The 18,516-nt window shown below is 39.9% G+C and overlaps 1 protein-coding gene and 1 non-coding gene across 2 annotated transcripts in view; both read right to left on the bottom strand.

Moving 5' to 3' along the window:
* PTCD2 (pentatricopeptide repeat domain 2) overlaps nt 1-18,516 on the bottom strand; it is a 36,244-nt gene that overhangs the window by 12,548 nt on the left and 5,180 nt on the right. The window contains exons 3-8 of the mRNA XM_049768802.1: nt 16,608-16,737; nt 13,255-13,372; nt 11,120-11,198; nt 10,439-10,530; nt 4,525-4,638; nt 2,265-2,339 (exon numbers count right to left, since the gene is read on the bottom strand). Coding sequence (XP_049624759.1) covers nt 2,265-2,339; nt 4,525-4,638; nt 10,439-10,530; nt 11,120-11,198; nt 13,255-13,372; nt 16,608-16,737 — 608 coding nt within the window. The remainder of the gene's footprint in view (nt 1-2,264; nt 2,340-4,524; nt 4,639-10,438; nt 10,531-11,119; nt 11,199-13,254; nt 13,373-16,607; nt 16,738-18,516) is intronic.
* Nucleotides 13,737-13,868, bottom strand: LOC126002451 (small nucleolar RNA SNORA68). Its single transcript, XR_007493150.1, has one exon. It is a non-coding gene; the product is annotated as a small nucleolar RNA SNORA68 (small nucleolar RNA).

Raw genomic sequence — 18,516 nt, 5'->3', positions numbered from 1 at the left:
TGTGGATTTATTAGTACTCATCAGCTCCATTACCAGGTTTATACACTATAATTCTTAAATGATTTTGGCACTTAGCCCATCTCTTCAACAGTGCACCTGCAAAGGGCACAGTCTCTTTTTGTTTGTTTGGGGCCACACCCAGCAGCACTCAGGGGTTACTCCTGGCTCAGCACTCGGAAATTGCTCCTGGCAGGGAACCATTTGGGATGCCGGGATCGAACCTAGGTCTATTCTGGGGTGTAAGCACACCCTACCACTATAGTCTCTTTTTAAATCTTTTTCTGGTATTCAGTTTCCTTCCTTTCACATCCATTTCTTAATTTCCAGGTTCTTTTACTCCTATCTCCATCTTCCCTTAGAAGCTTTTATTTTGAAAGCTTTTATTTTAAACATGAAGTCAAATATAAGATTTTCTTATTTCAGATAACTTAGTAGAGTTTCTTCTCCAAAATTCATAATAAAGGTACACCTAAGTCCTTGTCATGAAAGTAATTTGCACATTGCTCTGGAGGTGACATTTGATGATCCTCACTATGTCCTAAATTGAAACAAGAGTAGTTGGTGTAAGGGTTAATTTCTAGGTTTCTAGGAATTATGACCAAATATTTTAATTTAACATACTTTATGTTAAGCAAACACTAGTATTAGCAAACATTTACTGAATAGGAATATTCAGTATGCACGCTAGAAATGGTATTGACACATATATACTATAATGAATATATTGTTTTTTCAATTCTCCTAATGAAAGATAGGACAATGATGACTACTCTTTCAGATAAAAGAAAATTGGGGACTATACAGAACTTACCTAAGGACTCATAAGGAAAAAGAGGTGGTAACAATGAGCTATACTACACTTGATCTTAGCCAAAAGGCCAACACAGGACAGACCCCAGTTCAAATCCCGGCATCCCATGTGGTTTCCCGAGCCTGCCAGGAGTGATTTCTGAGTGCAGAGCCAAAAGTAACACCAGAGCACCACTGGTATGACCTCAAAACCAAACCAAAACAAAATAAAATAAAAAATCAACAAACTATACTATAAAAAGAACCCTCAGGAAAATTTCCCAACGAAGTACAGGTCTGTATCTCTGATCATATAATCCAGTCCTCTGTTAGGACAATGCTGAATGATCTCCAAGCTCCTCAGTTTGCTTCTGCAGAGTAACTCGTCCTTTTCCCATTACCCTTTGCCCCAATCCTAAACAATGATTTCCTTCTTGGCTACAATGCTTTAGGGATTCTCAGTTCTTGAAAGTCAGGAAGCTTTCTTTTGCAATCCCACAACACATATGTACTCATCATACAAATAGGACCTCAAAAGGTATTGGTTGGGGCCAGAGACTAACATGTGGCTAACCCAGTTCCATCCCTTACACTGCACATGGTCCCCTGAGCAAGCACTGAGTATAATAAATAGGATGTGATCCAACTCCCACTCCACATCCTGCCTACCCTCACACACATCAAAAATATGCTATCTGGGGCCCGGAGAGATAGCACAGCGGCGTTTGCCTTGCAAGCAGCCGATCCAGGACCAAAGGTGGTTGGTTCGAATCCTGGTGTCCCATATGGTCCCCCGTGCCTGCCAGGAGCTATTTCTGAGCAGACAGCCAGGAATAACCCCTGAGCAACGCTGGGTGTGGCCCAAAAACCAAAAAAAAAAAAAAAAAATGCTATCTGAGTGGGGTCTATGCCACCAATAAAGAATAGTCACTACTGATGAGAAAAGAGCCCTTTTCTTCCCCTTGTTCTAGGATGAAATAGGTGAGTACATGTTCAGTGTGGTAGATAGCAGTGGTGGGAAATATTAGAATGAAAATAGCTAACAATTACTGAGCACATTAGGCACTATTTTATACCACGTAGGGGTGTTACTTAAGGAGTTAGGGCCAAGGATGGGATGTAATTAACATATAGGTTTCTCTCCAGTCTCAATGTAGATTCAAGAGCCCATCTCCATTCTCTCCCTGCTCTACTTTCATAATATCCTTTTAGTGACACTCTCTGTAGCAACATAGAAATGCTGTATCTGGAACACTTAGCTACAGCCTATATCTGAGTTATTGATGCCACCTGTCCTATTAAAAACTCCTGGGAGCTCAGGCTAAGTTGAAAACCTCTGCTAAGGGCTATAAGATAACTATTTGCATGGAGCTTGGGAGATCAAAAGTCCATGCACACAGACAAAAACAAATACTTCTTGACATCACTTCAGTATGTTCCAAGTCCCACTTTAAGCCATAATAAATATTACTTACATTTAAATTAGTATAGATTATACTTTCTGACTTCACGATATGAGAAAAAATAGACGCAGCTTTTGCCACCTGGTTCTAGAAAGAAAAATAAGACAAGTCAAACACAAGTCAGATGATTATTACCTGCTATCATAGAGATAATTTGCTGAGGTCAAGACATAACTGTGTATAGTGAGTGAGACAGGATTTCAAATCAGTAAGAAAAAAAAAGTGGTTATTTTAAAATAGAAAATGGGAATTTTATCAAATGCTTTCAACAATAGCATATTGCTGAAAGTTTTAGCCTGAGTTCCAGTTTTTAAGATGGAAGAACAAAGAAAGAGAAACAGATACACAAATCCAATCCCTGACATAACTGGAGAAACAAAGCAGAAATCTCAAATCACTGAAGAGGCAGAGACGCTATCAAACACTTGGAAGGAGGAATATGGGGATGTGCCAGAAAAAGTGGTGAGAGAATACATTGTGCCACTCAGACAGAGCCCACGAAGTACTCAGAGGCCATGGGCTACATGGGAAGTGTCACACCAACTTCCTGGGGTTAGGGATGTGACCTGAGCAGTAGTACACATGCCCCATATGAGTGAGTCCTTGAGATTCCCACCTGAAAAATCATGGGGTAGGAGAGAGCTCCCCTGGGGCCGGAGAGATAGCATGGAGGTAAAGCGTTTGTCTTTCATGCAGAAGGTCATCGGTTCGAATCCCGGTGTCCCATGTGGTCCCCCGAGCCTGCCAGGAGCGATTTCTGAGCGTGGAGCCAGGAGTAACCCCTGAGCAATGCTGGGTGTGACCCCAAAACCAAAAAAAAAAAAAAAAAAAGAGAGAGAGAGAGAGAGAGAGCTCCCATAACAATGACAATGACATTAAAAGGAACTCAGACAACCATAAAACTAATCAAAAAGGGATAAATAAAGACAAATGGAGATATTAGTATAAGACCAGGTTGAATTATAGGCACAAAGACCAAGGCAGCTTTTTATAATTCTGTCTATAGCAAGAGATTCACAGTAATGGTTTAATTTATATCATAAAAAATTAAAGAGATTTAATTTTTTTTATCGCTGACATACATGGGTATAAATGGCATGCTTTAAACACACATAAAGGAAAACCTATTGAACCTATCAAAGAAAACCCAGAAACACACTCATAAAACTTCTATCATTCATGTCCCCTAGCTTGTGACAGATGAAGAGGACCAAGTAACCCCTTTCCAGAGAGAGAGAAGCTTAGAAAATTAAAGGGGCAGTGTTGGTAACATGAGTTTTCCAAATCTGTACTGAGACATACAGTAATAGGTGGGATTGGATAAACCTGGTATTTTCTTTTTTTATTGGTTTTTGGGTCACACCAATGGAGCTCAAGGGTTACTCCTGGCTTTGTGCTCAGAAATCGCTCCTGGTAGGCACAGAGGACCATATAGGATGCCAGGATTCAAACCACCATATGTCCTAAATTGGCTGCCTGTAAGGCAAACACACTACTGCTGTGCTCTCTCCTTGGCCCCTATCCTGGTGTTTTCACTGCTAATTGATAAATAAGAATTCTCCAGCCATGCTTTACAAGTTGTATAAGTAATCTGGCTTGATTGTTATTTTTGCTGCCATAAAATTTCCTTTCATGCTTAGTATTTCTTAAACATGCTTAGTATTTCACTCTTCTCAGTCCTTGAAATAGGACTCAATGAAAGGGAAACTTGAAGAGAAAGAGTGTCTCTCCAACAACTCAAACTCCTCTCTTTTGAGATGTGCCTGATGGACCTCAGCCGCTCCTTCTACATGAGAGGGGACCTAAAAGATGGCCAGAAATGAAGAATTTTGGTCTAATGTGTAACAATAAGATTTAGCTCCACTCCCCTTTCACACACACCCAACAATGATTGACCCAGGAATCCTTGTTCTACTTAGTTCCCTGAAGACCATGAAGTAAGATGCTTATTGAGAAAATGATAGCTCACAAACTATTCATATTTTCATCTTTATTACTCGAAAAATTTCTCTAAATGCCACTCCCTGCACTGATTATCTATAGACTGTTGGCCTGCCCTGTCTAAATAGGCAGTGCACAGTGAATCCACCGAAGTGAGCAAAAACATTTTCTGGTATTACAGGTAGAGATGTAAAATGCACTAAAGGCACTGTTCCCTTCAAGGAGAGTTTTTCCTAAAGATGGACACGGAATAGAAAAATAAAAAACAAATACAAGAAAGTAATAATGTCCTGCCCACTCCCAGCTCACTGTGTGAGCCCCAAACCCCTACCTGATTCAGAGCTAATGCCACAGCAAAGCAGGAAGCTCTTCTAGAAAGGACTTCTCCCTTGATTAAGGCTTCTTCTGTTAATGTATTACAGATCTTGAAAGACTCAAGGGTATTCTGGAATGAAACAGGACTGCTTAATAAATGACCCTCTGTATTTCAAATTTACTTATACAAGATGTTCCTGGAGCCTATATCAAGTCACTTAAAATTAAGCCTTAGGGGATCTGGAAAAATAGTTCAATGGGTCGGGTTCTTGCATTGCATGAGGCTGACCTGGGTTCAATCCCTGGCATCACATAGGATCCTCAGAGCCCACCAGAAGTGATCCTTGAGTTCAAAGCTAGTTGTGTGCCCTAAGCAGTGTTGGGTGTGACTCCCCGCCAAAGCAACACAAACAAAAAAGATTAAGCCTCATATGAAGGTTGTTTAAACAGGACAACATGAAATTCATTTTTTTTTTTTTTTTTTGGTTTTTCAGGCCACACCCGTTAGATGCTCAGGGTTTACTCCTGGCTACATGCTCAGAAATTGCCTCTGGCTTGGGGGGACCATATGGGACGCCGGGGGATCGAACCGTGGTTCTTTCCTTGGCTAGCGCTTGCAAGGCAGACACCTTACCTCTAGCGCCACCTCGCCGGCCCCATGAAATTCATTTTTAAAGCTCTATGACAAGCTTTTAACTTGAAATGGTTTTACTAGCAAAAACACAGGTTTCTTTATATCTATATATGCTGGTATTTACCATCGGTATCAAATTCTGGAAGCATAGGAGAGACAGCCTGTGACTACATTAAATAACAGAGAGAAGCAACATTAGAAAACATCAGAAGGGATATCCAATCTGAAAATATTCACATAAGTGAATTATCTAAAAATATAAACAATGATTTAAAAGTAAATTATAAAAGAATTCCAAGAAAACAAGACCAGAGCAATAGCAAAGAGAGGAGGGCATTTGTCTTGCACAGGCCAACCCACTATCCCTTATTGTCCCATGAATCTGCCAGGAGTAACTCCTAAGTACTGCCACGTTTGGCCATAAAACCAACCCTCCTCCAAAAAAAACTCCAAGAAAACTTAAAAAAAAAAAATCCGGGGGGATTGGAGGGGTTGGAGAGCTAGTATGTGCTTGCCTTGCATGTAGCTCACCAGATTTCTATCCCTGATGCCACATGTAGTCCCTTCAACCTGCCAAGAGTGATACTAAATCAAAGATAAGAGTAAGCAAGCTTTGAGCACTGGTGAGTGCAAAACAAAAAACAAACAAACAAAAAACAAACTGCTGGGTGCGAAACAAATCAAAACTTTTAAAGTGTTATAGAAACTAATAGATAGCAATAATTAAATCAAATTTCCCTCCTAAGTAAATGTTATAGATGGATTATGACAGCAGCACCATAAACTAAGTGACCTATATATCTTACACATTATGTCTTTCATATCTCAAATCTTACATAAAACCTGAATTTAATGAGAGAGGACAGTTCCCAAAATTGTCTTCAAATCTGTAATGGCTGACTAGTTCAACAGTTCAATTTCAGTTTCCACTAAGTGAAATCAGTTTTTCTTGAACATAGTACAGGAGTCAGAACTCCCCCGTTCATTCCTTTTTAAGTAGTAGAACTAAATTCTCACCACTTCAGTGTATACTCTTCAGAAAACTGCAATCACAGTGCTGAATTCAAGTGTGTGTTTTGACTTTCCATTTCATAAAATGGCCAAATGATTAGAAAAAATTCACCTGGTAATCTAAGGGAAAATAAACAATGAGCCTGATACTATATTCAGCTCAAAGATAAAGGTGGGTGTTTATCTGGGTAGATAATGTCAGTATTAGAGCGCATACCAGGCACATGTGAGGCTCTACAAGATTCCAAGCTCAGTTAGAGGCAGCCCTGCTGGTCCCTCAAGACCAATGGGCCTGAGAAACATTATATGGCTGGGTCCAAGTACCAGACCATCAAGCTGAACATTGTTGGGAGTGTCCTCAGAAACCCCAAGCTCCACTAGTGGGTATTCCCTATGGAAAAAATGATTTCCTACTTTTAAAGATTTATGAGAATAAGCACAAAAAATATATATGATGGTGACCACATGTTGCAGAAATTGTAATGTATGCTTCAAAACCTAAATACTTGTTCTTTGGACAAAGATTACAAAACAATTTGCTAACCCTTTATTGATATCATTCATAAATGATATCAAATGAGCCCTTTAAAGCCAGTTCCAAGTTTCTTGATATACTGATAGGTTTTCTTTTCATGGTAACCCAACTGTTTTAAAGAGCTGGTATCACTATACTTCTCAAGAAAGTTTTCAATGGTTCAGATTTTTCTTTTTTTTTTTTCCTTTATTTAAACATCTTCATTACATATATGATTGGATTAGGTTTCAGTCATGTAAAGAACACCCCCTTCACCAGTGAAACATTTCCACCACCAAATCTCTCTCCATCCCACCCCACCCCCACCTGTACTCCAAACAGGCTTTCCAGTTCCCTCATTCATTCACATGATAATGGTTGTTCTCAGTGTAGTTATTTCTATAACTGCACTCACCACTCTTTGTGGTGAGCTTTATGAATTGAGCTGGAAGTTCCAGCTCTCCTCATTGTCTCTGAGGATTGTTGCAAAAATGACTTTTATTTTTCTTAAAACCCACAGATGAGTGAGACTATTCTGCATCTCTTCTCCCTCTGACTTATTTCACTCAGCATGATAGATCCCATGTATGTCCATATATAGGTAAATTTCATGACTTCATCTCTCCTGACAGCTGCATAATATTCCATTGTGTATAAGTACCACAGTTTCTTTAGGCATTCATCTGTTGAAGGGTATCTTGGTTGTTTCCAGAGCCTGGCTATTGTGAATAATGCTGCAATAAATATAGGTGTGAGGAAGGGGTTTTTATATTTTATTCTTGTGTTCCTAGGGTATATCCCTAGGAGTGGAATAGCTGGGTCAAATGGGAGCTCGATTTCCAGATTTTGGAGGAATCTCCATATCGCTTTCCATAGAGGTTGGACTTGACAGCATTCCCACCAGCAGTGGATAAGATTTCCTTTCTCTCCACATCCCCGCCAGCACTGATTGTTCTCATTCTTTGTGATGTGTGCCAAACTTGTGGTGTGAGGTGGTATCTCATCGTTGTTTTGATTTGCATCTCCCTGATGATCAGTGATGAGGAGCATCTTTTCATGTGCCTTTTGGCCATTTGTATTTCTTTTTTATCAGTATCTGTACATTTCGTCTCCCCATTTTTTGATGAAATTAGATGTTTTATTTTCTTGTAAAGTTCCGTCAGTGCCCTGTATATTTTGGATATTAGCCCCTTATCTGATGGGTGTTGGGTGAATAGTTTCTCCCACTCAGTGGATGACTCTTGTATCCTGGGCACTATTTCTTTTGAGGTGCAGAAGCTTCTCAGCTTAATGTATTCCCATCTGTTTATCTCTGCTTCCACTTGTTTGGAAAGTGCAGTTTCCTCCTTGAAGATGCCTTTAGTCTCAATGTCATGGAGTGTTTTACCTACATGTTGTTCTATATACCTTATTATCAGGTCTGATATCAAGGTCTTTAATCCATTTGGATTTTACCTTCGTGCATGATGTTAACTGGGGGTCTATGTTCGCTTTTTTGCAAGTTGCTAACCAGTTCTGCCAGCACCACTTGTTGAAGAGGTTTTCCCTGCTCCACTTAGGATTTCTTGCTCCTTTATCAAAAATTAGGTGATTGTATGTCTGGGGAACACTGTCTGAGAACTCAAGCCTATTCCACTGATCTGAGGGTCTGTCTTTATTCCAATACCATGCTGTTTTGATAACTAGTGCTTTGTAAGTACAGTTTAAAGTTGGGGAAAGTAATGCCTCCCATTTTCCTTTTCCCTAGGAGTGCTTTAGCTATTCGAGGGTGCTTACTGTTCCATAAGTTCATAAGTGTTTGATCCACTTCTTTGAAGAATGTCATGGGTATCTTTAGAGGGATCGCATTAAATCTGTATAATGCTTTGGGGAGTATTGCCATTTTAATGATGTTAATCCTGCCAATCCATGAGCAGGGTATGTGTTTCCATTTACGTATGTCCTCTCTTATTTCTTGGAGCAGGGCTTTATAGTTTTCTTTGTATAGGTCCTTCACGTCTTTGGTCAAGTTGACTCCAAGATATTTGAGTTTGTGTGGCACTAATGTGAATGGGATTGCCTTCTTGACTTCCTTCTCTTCCCTATCATTATTGGTGTATAAAAAGGCCATTGATTTCTGTGTGTTAATTTTGTAGCCTGCCACCTTGCTATATGAGTCTATTGTTTCTAGAAGCTTTTTGGTAGAGTCTTTAGGGTTTTCTAAATAGAGTATCATGTCATCTGCAAACAATAAGAGCTTGACTTCTTCCTTTCCTATCTGGATTCCCTTGATATCTTTTTCTTGCCTGATCGCCATAGCAAGAACTTTCAGTACTATGTTGAAGAGGAGTGGTGAGAGCAGACAGCCTTGTCTTGTACCAGAATTTAGAGGAAAGGCTTTTTCTCCATTGAGGATATTTGCCATTGGCTTGTGGTAGATGGCTTCAACTAGATTGAGAAAGGTTCCTTTTATTCCCATCTTGCTGAAAGTTTTGATCAAGAATGGGTGTTAGACCTTATCAAATGCTTTCTCTGCGTCTATTGATATGATCATGTGATTTTTATTTTTCTGCTTGTTGATGTTGTATATGATGTTATAGATTTATGGATGTTAAACCATCCTTGCATTCCTGGTATGAAACCTACTTGGTCATAGTGTATGATCTTCTTGATGATGCATTGGATCCTATTTGCCAGGATTTTGTTGAAGATCTTTGCATCAGCATTCATCAGGGGTTTTGGTATCAAGGTGATGTTGGCTTCATAAATGCTGCTTGGGAGTGTTCCTGTTTTTTCTATTTCATGGAAGAGCATGGCTAGGATTGGTAGTAGCTCCTCTTGAAAGATTTGAAAAAATTCATTAGGAAATCCATCTGGGCTTGGGCTTTTCTTTTTGGGCAGATGTTTGATTACAGTTTCAATTTCCTCAGTAGTGATGGGGTTGTTTAGATATGCTACATCCTCCTTACTTAAATGTGGAAGGTTATAAGTGTCCAAGAATTTTTCCATTTCTTCTAGGTTCTCATGTTTAGTAGCATAAAGTTTCTCAAAGTAGTCTCTGATTACCGTTTGGATCTCTGCAATATCTGTCATGATCTCCCCCTTTTCATTTCTAATACGGGTTCTCAGATTTCTCTCTCTCTTTCTTTGTGAGTTTTGCCAATGGTCTATCAATCTTGTTTATTTTTTCAAAGAACCAACTTCTGCTTTCGTTGATCTTTTGGACTGTTTTTTTGGTATTCCACTTCTTTGATTTCTGCTTTCAGCTTTGTTATTTCCTTCTGTCTCCCTATTTTTGAGTTTTTGTTTATTTTTTGATCAAACCTGGCTGTGTTCAGGGCTTAGTCTAGGCTCTCAGAAGACATACTTTTACTCCTATGGGATGCCAGAGATCAAAACTGGGTTGGCCACCTACAAGGCAAATGCCCTATTTGTTGTGCTATGACTCTGGCCCTAATTTGAGTTTTTAAAAAATGTATATACACCAAATAGAAATCAGACTTCAGAGAAAACCATTTTTATCTGAAGAGTTAAAAAAATATCCTCTCGGGCCAGGACAGATAGCACAGTGGCGTTTGCCTTGCAAGCAGCCGATCCAGGACCAAAGGTGGTTGGTTCGAATCCCGGTGTCCCATATGGTCCCCCGTGCCTGCCAGGCGCTATTTCTGAGCAGACAGCCAGGAGTCACCTCTGAGCACCGCCGGGTGTGGCCCAAAAACAAACAAACAAACAAACAAAATCCTCTCAAATACTACCCATAATGCCCTAAAAGTTCTGGGGAGATAGTCTTACCAGTTTGTAGCAAATTGCAAAAGCAAGGACATAGGTATCTTTGCTGAACTTAACATCTTGATTTTTCATCTGAATCAACACTTCCAATGCACCTGCCAAAAGGTAAGAGTGAGCAGGAACAGGAAAATTTTATTAAAGTGAGTGTAAAGTTCTCTACTCTTCTCTCCCAGAGCTCAAAGTTCAAAGTTCAAAGTCTGTCTACTGAAATGTGTACTTTGATTTCAGCACAATGTAACCCATTTGTCAAAGTCATTTAGCAATTAAGTAAATAAAAGGGTTGGGGTGCCTTACACCCAGCAGTGTTCTGGGGCAGTCCTGGCTACTCCCAGTGATACTTTGATGCAATGTTGGGGGATCAAACCTGAGGCTCCAGGTTTCAAAGCATGCGTGTAGTCCTTTGAATTATTTTCCTGGCCCTACACTGAATAGCAAAACAGTCATCCAATAAGAACTCAGATTTTAAAATCTGTTATAATTTAAGCATAAATGAAATCTGGGGTATTTTATTTAAGGTGCAACATGCTACACAATTGTGTTTTCATACTTAAAGAATGGAATCTCCAATGGCAGTCACTCAACAGAAATATAGGGAACATTTTTCTAGATCCATTATTTTTTTTGTACCTGCTATACTAGCAAAGATGGAAGAAATTTTTAGCAAACTTAAATTGCAATACTTACTTTTATATTTGCCTTTGACAAATAACATATCCATCAGAATATTGAAAGATGTGGCATCAGAGAAGAAACCCTGTAAACGCTAAGGTAGAAAAGCAATATAGTTTGGTTAATAGTTTAAAACTATTAAGGAAACATGACATCTATCCACTCATGACTTATTTTTTCTCATATTTTATTTACTTGCCTTTCTCAATTCCCTGATAAATCTCTATTATACCAAAGCTTTTACTTTAAAAGAATTGAAAATACTGTCTTTTTTTCTAATTTTTAAAAATCTTTTTGGTTTTTGGGCCATACCCAGTAACAATCAGGGGTTACTCCTGGCTATGCATTTAAAAATTGCTCCTGGCTTGGGAGACCATATGGGTTGCTGGGGATCAAACCCAGGTCCATCCTGGGCAGCCGCTTGCAAGGCAAATACCCTACCTCTGTGCTATCACTTCAGGCTCCTATCTGTTTTCTTTTTGACTGCCAATGTTTTTAGCCATGGAAAAATAAGAGGTCAGTAGAGGGGCTGGAGAGGAAAGTTTCAATTCTGGTCAAGAAAACATGAACAAACAAATGGTACAAAATAAACCAACTGAGAAGAATTTTAAGTTTCAATATGGGCTATGGAGAAGAATGAATCAGGATAAAGGGATAAAAAAGCCAATGAAATTGATCATTCATGGCTCTCTGAGAGACTTCACTGAAGTCAAGGAAAGTCTCAGTGATGAGTGTGTCCATTCCAGTCTGAGGCCATGGGCCTGGCAAGTCCAAGAAAGAAGCAGAAGAGCCAGAATGAATGACCAGGGAAGATGGGATGATCGGAAATAGTCTCAAGGCTATGAGGTCAGGCTCAGGGACTGAGTTCTATTCTGAGTATAAAGGGAAGACATCAAGCAGAGCAGTTGATACATGAAGATACTGCAATTCACAAGTGTGGTCAACTAGCCTCATAGAGAGATAAGAAAATAAAAGAAATACCCAAGATCCTTTTTAATAGTATAACCCTGAGCATAGCTGGGAGCTATCCCAAGATTGGAGTGGGCCCTGAATACCACAGGGTGTGGCCCCCAAAGCCCCTCCAAAATAAAAACACAGAAATTTTTCTTGTTTTTGTACATAGGAAAAAAGAAATCAAAATGTGTGAGAATATGAAAATAAAAAAGGCACTTTACAAAGTGGTCTTCAATCAGAAACAAAAAGGCAAAATCAGAGGAAAATATGTGAAGCCATAAATTAAGAAAAGAAGTTCTGGGCCGGGCGATGGCGCTAGAGGTAAGGTGCCTGCCTTGCCTGCGCTAGCCTTGGATGGACTGCGGTTCAATCCCCCGGTGTCCCATATGGTCCCCCAAGCCAGGAGCGACTTCTGAGCGCATAGCCAGGAGTAACCCCTGAGCATCACCGGGTGTGGCCCAAAAACAAAAAAAAAAAAAAAAGAAAAGAAGTTCTAATATGACTTAAGTCTGTCGGAATCTATCCCCCATTAAAGATTCCTGAATAGTCAAGATACTATTGCTACAATGTGCTTATCCTTCTTCCACACCTACCTGAATTCCAAAAAAGATCACTACCTCTTCCTAGATCCTGACTCCTAGGGACTGTGGGAGAAGCTCATTCCATTGGCCCAGCTGCCTTTCTCTGAGAATATAACCCGGAAAATATGCACAGGCAAGATACCTTTCATTTGTTTTTGTTCATGTTTCTGAACCACAACCAGCAGTGCTCAGGGGTTATTCCTGGCTCTGTGTTCAGAAAGTACTCCTACATGGCTTGGCTTAGGAGAACATATTGGGTGCTAGAGATTAAACCTGGGTTGTCTGCATGCAAGGCAAACACCCTCCTCGCTGTACTATTCTTCCAGTTCCCGAGATGCCTTTCTTTTTTTTTTTTTTTTTTTTTGGTTTTTAGGTCTCACCCGGCTGTGCTCAGGGGTTACTCCTGGCTCCATGCTCAGAAATTGCTCCTGGCAAGCACGGGGGACCATATGGGACGCCGGGATTCGAACCGATGACCTTCTGCATGAAAGGCAAATGCCTTACCTCCATGCTATCTCTCCGGCCCCCCGAGATGCCTTTCTTAACATTGTTAATACCCCATCGTCAGCACAAGGAAATCACATTGGCAGAAAAAAGCAATGAGCAAATAGTAACCTGATCTTTGATGAGCTCCACTGCAGATTCCTCAAGATCCAATTCGTAGCATAACCTCATGAAAAGTGGTCCAAATTTATACTCCCCCAGTGTGATATTTCTGTTTTCTTCATGGTATCTGGTAATCAAAATGATTCAATAAGCTAATGGTGGAACAGAGAGGAAAATCCAGACAGACCAGGGTACAGATTCCATTAGGTACTAGGGATGCAATAAAGAAAGAAGAGGAAAGTTCAGAATGAAGATAGGCTGAGGAACTGAGGGCCACACAGCACACTGGGCATTCAAATACACAGATGGTAATTATTAGGGGTTTGGATATCCTGTGATGTGAATGGGGATAAGAATACACGGTCAGTCATTGCCTCCATTTACCAACAATCAGCTAGGACTGAATGTGTGAGCTCTGTCTGCAAAGGACAGAGGAGGGACGGAAGGAGGAGAATGGAGGGAAGGAGAAAAAGACAGTTATTACATCCCCGCAGTGTAAAACCTCTAAATTCACTCTGAGGGCACCACCCAGCCCCACAAAGGTGACAGAGATATGTTTGATGTCAGCACTTCCGTTTAAGTTGCCACATGAAAAAGCAGCAGCCTTTGGGTTTGGATGCTAAGGAGAATGATATTTGAGGATGATTCATTTTGTGACTGAATTTCAAATATGCACTTTATTTCTGGCTCATTTTGTTTAAAAAGATTTTTTTAACTGAATCACCACGAGATAGTCACAAAGTTGTTCAGAACTGCAACTCACTCTTAAACATAGCATGCTTTCCAAGTTTTGCTGAAGTCACCAAGAAGTCACAATGACATAGGGATAGTTTATTCTTGTTTTTTTTTGGGGGGTGGGGTCACACACGGCAGTGTTCAGGGGTTACTTCTGGTTTTGTGCTCAGAATTGCTCCTGGGAGGTACGGGGATGCCAGGATTCGAACCATCGTTCATCCTAGATCGACTGCATGTAAGGCAAACGCCCTACCGCTGTGTTAGCTCTCCGGCCCAGGGATAGTTTATTCTTTTTTTTGGGTGGGGGGAGAATAGTTTATTCTTGACAACAATACTGCCAAAAAAAGTGTAATGTATGCTTTATTTGTGTATTTATTTTAAACTAGAAGGCTCTCTAGTAATGCTCAGGCCTGACAGTACTTGGGAGTCAGCATGGAGTTTTGGGAGGCCCATGCAGTGAGAGGGATCGAACTCAGGGCTGTGCCCATATTAAGAATATGCTTGACCATTGGAGCCATGTCCTGGTCTGAATAATATGTGCTTTCAAAGACATTATAAATCAACAGAAAAATTTATTTTTAAAAAGTTATTACTTTATTGCTACATTTTGAAATTTTGAAAGCATCACATTTTCTATCATTAGCATATATAATTTTTGCCTGTTAGTTAATTCTCAGTAAAGCTTGGATGGAACAAGAAATAATTATTAAAAAGGAATACAGTATAGTATTAAGGATTTTTATATTTTGGTCTCAAACTCATTGATTATTCAAGAGTCCAGAAAGATAGTACAGCAGGTAGGGGCCTTGTGCTCAGCTGACCCGATTCAATCCAAAGCATCCCATATGGTCCTCTCAGTGTGCAAGGTATAATCTATGAGTGCAAAACCAGGAGTAACCCCCTGAACACAATTAGGTATGGCTTTTCAAAAGATAATACTAAAAAAACACAAATAAACTATTCAAGTTTTTTGAATATTTCTTGAATATTCTTTTTTTTTTTTTTTTTTGCTTTTTGGGCCACACCCGGTGACGCTCAGGGGTTACTCCTGGCTATGCGCTCAGAAGTCGCTCCTGGCTTGGGGGACCATATGGGACGCTGGGGGATCAAACCGCGGTCCGTCCAAGGCTAGTGCAGGCAAGGCAGGCACCTTACCTCTAGCGCCACCACCTAGCCCTTTGAATATTCTTGAATATTCTCTCAGGACATATATAAGAAATGAAATCTACTGGTTTTTGTGTTATTTTATCCGTTAACAAAAACTTTGCTAGGTTTCTTGAGTACCTATTTTTTGGGACATGGGATGCCTTACAATTAGTCAGAGAGGCACACTATGCACTGAAGTGGAGCAAACAGTTAGCAGGCCATTATTGAGATGGAAACTAAGATAGTGGTAATGGGATGGAAAGAACAATTAGGGATGAGATGCAAGGAGGTATGAATAGTGTTTATTCTGTTGTGAGGAGAGCAAATGAGATGACAGAAGACTCAAGTTATTATTGTGAGTGAATGCTCGTTGAGATATGAAACATTGCATGGAGAGTAAATGTGGATGAGTGTGAAGACCTAGGATTAGTGGGTATCTGTGATTTCCTTGGGCATGGATCATCTATTTCTCTATTTTCATCCACCTGGAACATAGTAGAAGCCCAATAAATGTTAAAGAACAAATTACCATAAATATCAGGAGAGGATATGGAGATTCCTCCAAAAACTGGCAATCAAGCTCCCATACGATCCAGCTATACCACTCCTAGGAATATACCCTAGGAACACAAAAATACAATACAAAAATCCTTTCCTTACACCTATATTCATTGCAGCACTATTTACCATAGCAGGACTCTGGAAACAACCAAGATACCCTTCAACAGACAAATGGCTAAAGAAACTGTGGTACATATACACAATGGAATATTATGTCAGGAGAGATGAAGTCATGAAATTTTCCTATACATGAATGTACATGGAATCTATTATGCTGAGTGAAATAAGTCAGAGAGAGAGAGAGAGAGAGAGAGAGAGAGAGAGAGAGAGAGAGAGAGAGAGAGAGAGAGAGAGAGAGAGAGAGAGAGAGAGAGAAAGGCAGAATGGTCTCACTCATCTATGGGTTTTAAAAAATAAAAGACATTCTTGCAATAATAATTTTCAGACACAAAAGAGAGAAGGGCTGGAAGTTACAGCTCACCTCATGAAGCTCACCACAAAGAGTGATGAGTGCAGTTAGAGAAATAACTACATTTCGAACTATCCTAATAATGAGAATGTATGAAGAAAATAGAAGGCCTGTCTAGAGTACAGGCGGGCGTTGGGTGGGGAGCAGGGAGACTTGGGACATTGGTGATGGGAATGTTGCACTGGTGATGGGTGGTGTTCTTTACATGACTGAAACCCAAACAACACAATCATGTATGTAATCAAGGTGTTTAAATAAAAAATATATTTAAAAAAGTAAATTTACAATTTAGTTCTAAAAAAATATCAGGTGAGACAAACAGGGATATAGATATTTTTATAACCTTTGTGTACAGGTATATAGACAAAATCTTGAAAGTAGATCAGCAAGCTGAGAAAAAGGGAGAGTGAAAAGAGAGAAAGGCCAGCAGAATTCTAAGGAAAAATTTTACCTGTGGATGACATTTTTAGCCAGTTCTACATCATCCCGGGATTCACACAAATGCAGCAAAGTTCTCAATTCCTCCTTCAAGATGAGTTTGTTCTGGTTTACTTTGTTTTCCAGTTGTCTCAAGAAGGTTTCTAGAACAAAGTACAACAAAGACTGAAGGGGGCTGTCAGAAGTGTGAGTTCAGGGATGGAAGTAGTCTGGTATCCCATAAAGGATGAGCAGAATTCATGGTCAACTGCTGCCACTGCTGGCTGGTTTCCTCATGAATAGAGTGTCAGAATGCATAAAGAAAACATCAGATTAGTGTGGGACTAGGTCCTACTCAGGGCTTCTTTGTATGAAGGACACAAGGAGGCAAAGCTTTGACCTTTGACCACTAAAGTGATCTTTATGTATACCAGTGATTCTCAATTATTTTCTGTCATACCCCCCAGGAAGAAAAAACATTTTTGCGCCCTCAGCATGACTGTAAATAGTATCTTTATTAAAAAAAGACTTTAACTTGCAAAACAGAAATATATAAAATAATCTGAGCTGATTTTTTAATCAGAGGTAATGTCTGGATTAATGGCTACAATGAGCATGTTTTGCAATGCATAGCTTTTCAAAGCAGGGTTTGAAGCAGGACACAGCAACTGTCAGCTCCAGAGACATAAGAGACATAAACACAGGGCTTAGCTTGTTATCACGTTGTTTGCTGAAGTCAAGTGCACCCCCCTTTAGGAGCTTCGTGCCCCTCCGGGGGACACACCCCACTATTTGAGAACAACTGAATACTAAAAGTGAGATCTACCTTCACAGACTTACCCCCAAAACCTGTATCTATACATGAGAAAAGAATAAATAGTAAGCAAGTGATCCAAACTATCAACTGGAGGGAACCATGCAAGAAAACAGAAAAGAAAATGTGAATTGAAGCTAGGTTTACCCACAAAGATTGACTTATAATGTTCAAGAATACTTAATGCTTCTTTCACGTGTTTCTACTACCACTTTGATTTTCACTTAGCTTCTCTGTTCAGTAGTCAGTAAGCATGTACAGTCCTCCATGTTGCAAAGAGAAATAATTTTCTTATCAGCCTTTACCAACTGGTGCCACTGAACCCTTTATGGGCCCCAGAATATTTCAAAGGAGATACAGTTAACAAATGTGAAAATAGGATACCATGGTATCATGCTAGAGGCTCAACCCAAAGAACAGATGACCACATAAAGTAAACAAGGTCAGGAAAAGCCAAAGTCAAAAGAAGGTTAAGGAACACTGAACTGAAGAACAGGAAAAACTCTCTGGGAAACAGCCTTTTAAAGGGATCCAAGTGTCCCAATGTTAAGAGGTTCATCATGATCCTTTAAATTCTACCTGCTGGATTGGGGGGAGGGGGAGAAGGGTTTGTCAAACACTCCAAGGAAACACTGCTTCTTGGCATTAGGGAGGGATTCTGTTCTCACCAGAAAGGAGGGTGAGTTACAAGGTAGGCACCATACAAGCATCTGCTTTCCTGGAGATGGGGCTACTCTCAGTATCCGAAGATTTCAAATTTCTAAGCTTGACTTCAAGGTTTAGTGCTCTAAAAAATGTGAATTAAAGAAGGGGCACAATATGCAGACAAACCACCACCATGACCTGAAAGCTGAGGTTAACACTCTCCTAGCTTTACAAAAAAGAAATTCCATTAGGTTTGAGATGATTTAGTATATCCTCCAGTCCTTTAGTTGCAGAATCATAACATGATTTCTGTTTTATGGATGGAAGGAACTGGCCTGAATCTAGGTCCTGCCACTTGCAAGCTTTGGGGTAGCACTTCAATTCATCACATGCCAAATGAGTACTTCACACAATACCTACCTAATGGGGTTAACTTGAGGTCATGTGAATGAAGCATTTGGCATGGAGCCTGGCAAATGACTAC

Source organism: Suncus etruscus, chromosome 2 (genome assembly GCF_024139225.1).
Source record: "Suncus etruscus isolate mSunEtr1 chromosome 2, mSunEtr1.pri.cur, whole genome shotgun sequence".
Taxonomy (NCBI): domain Eukaryota; kingdom Metazoa; phylum Chordata; class Mammalia; order Eulipotyphla; family Soricidae; genus Suncus; species Suncus etruscus.
This window is presented reverse-complemented; position numbering and strand designations above follow the sequence as displayed.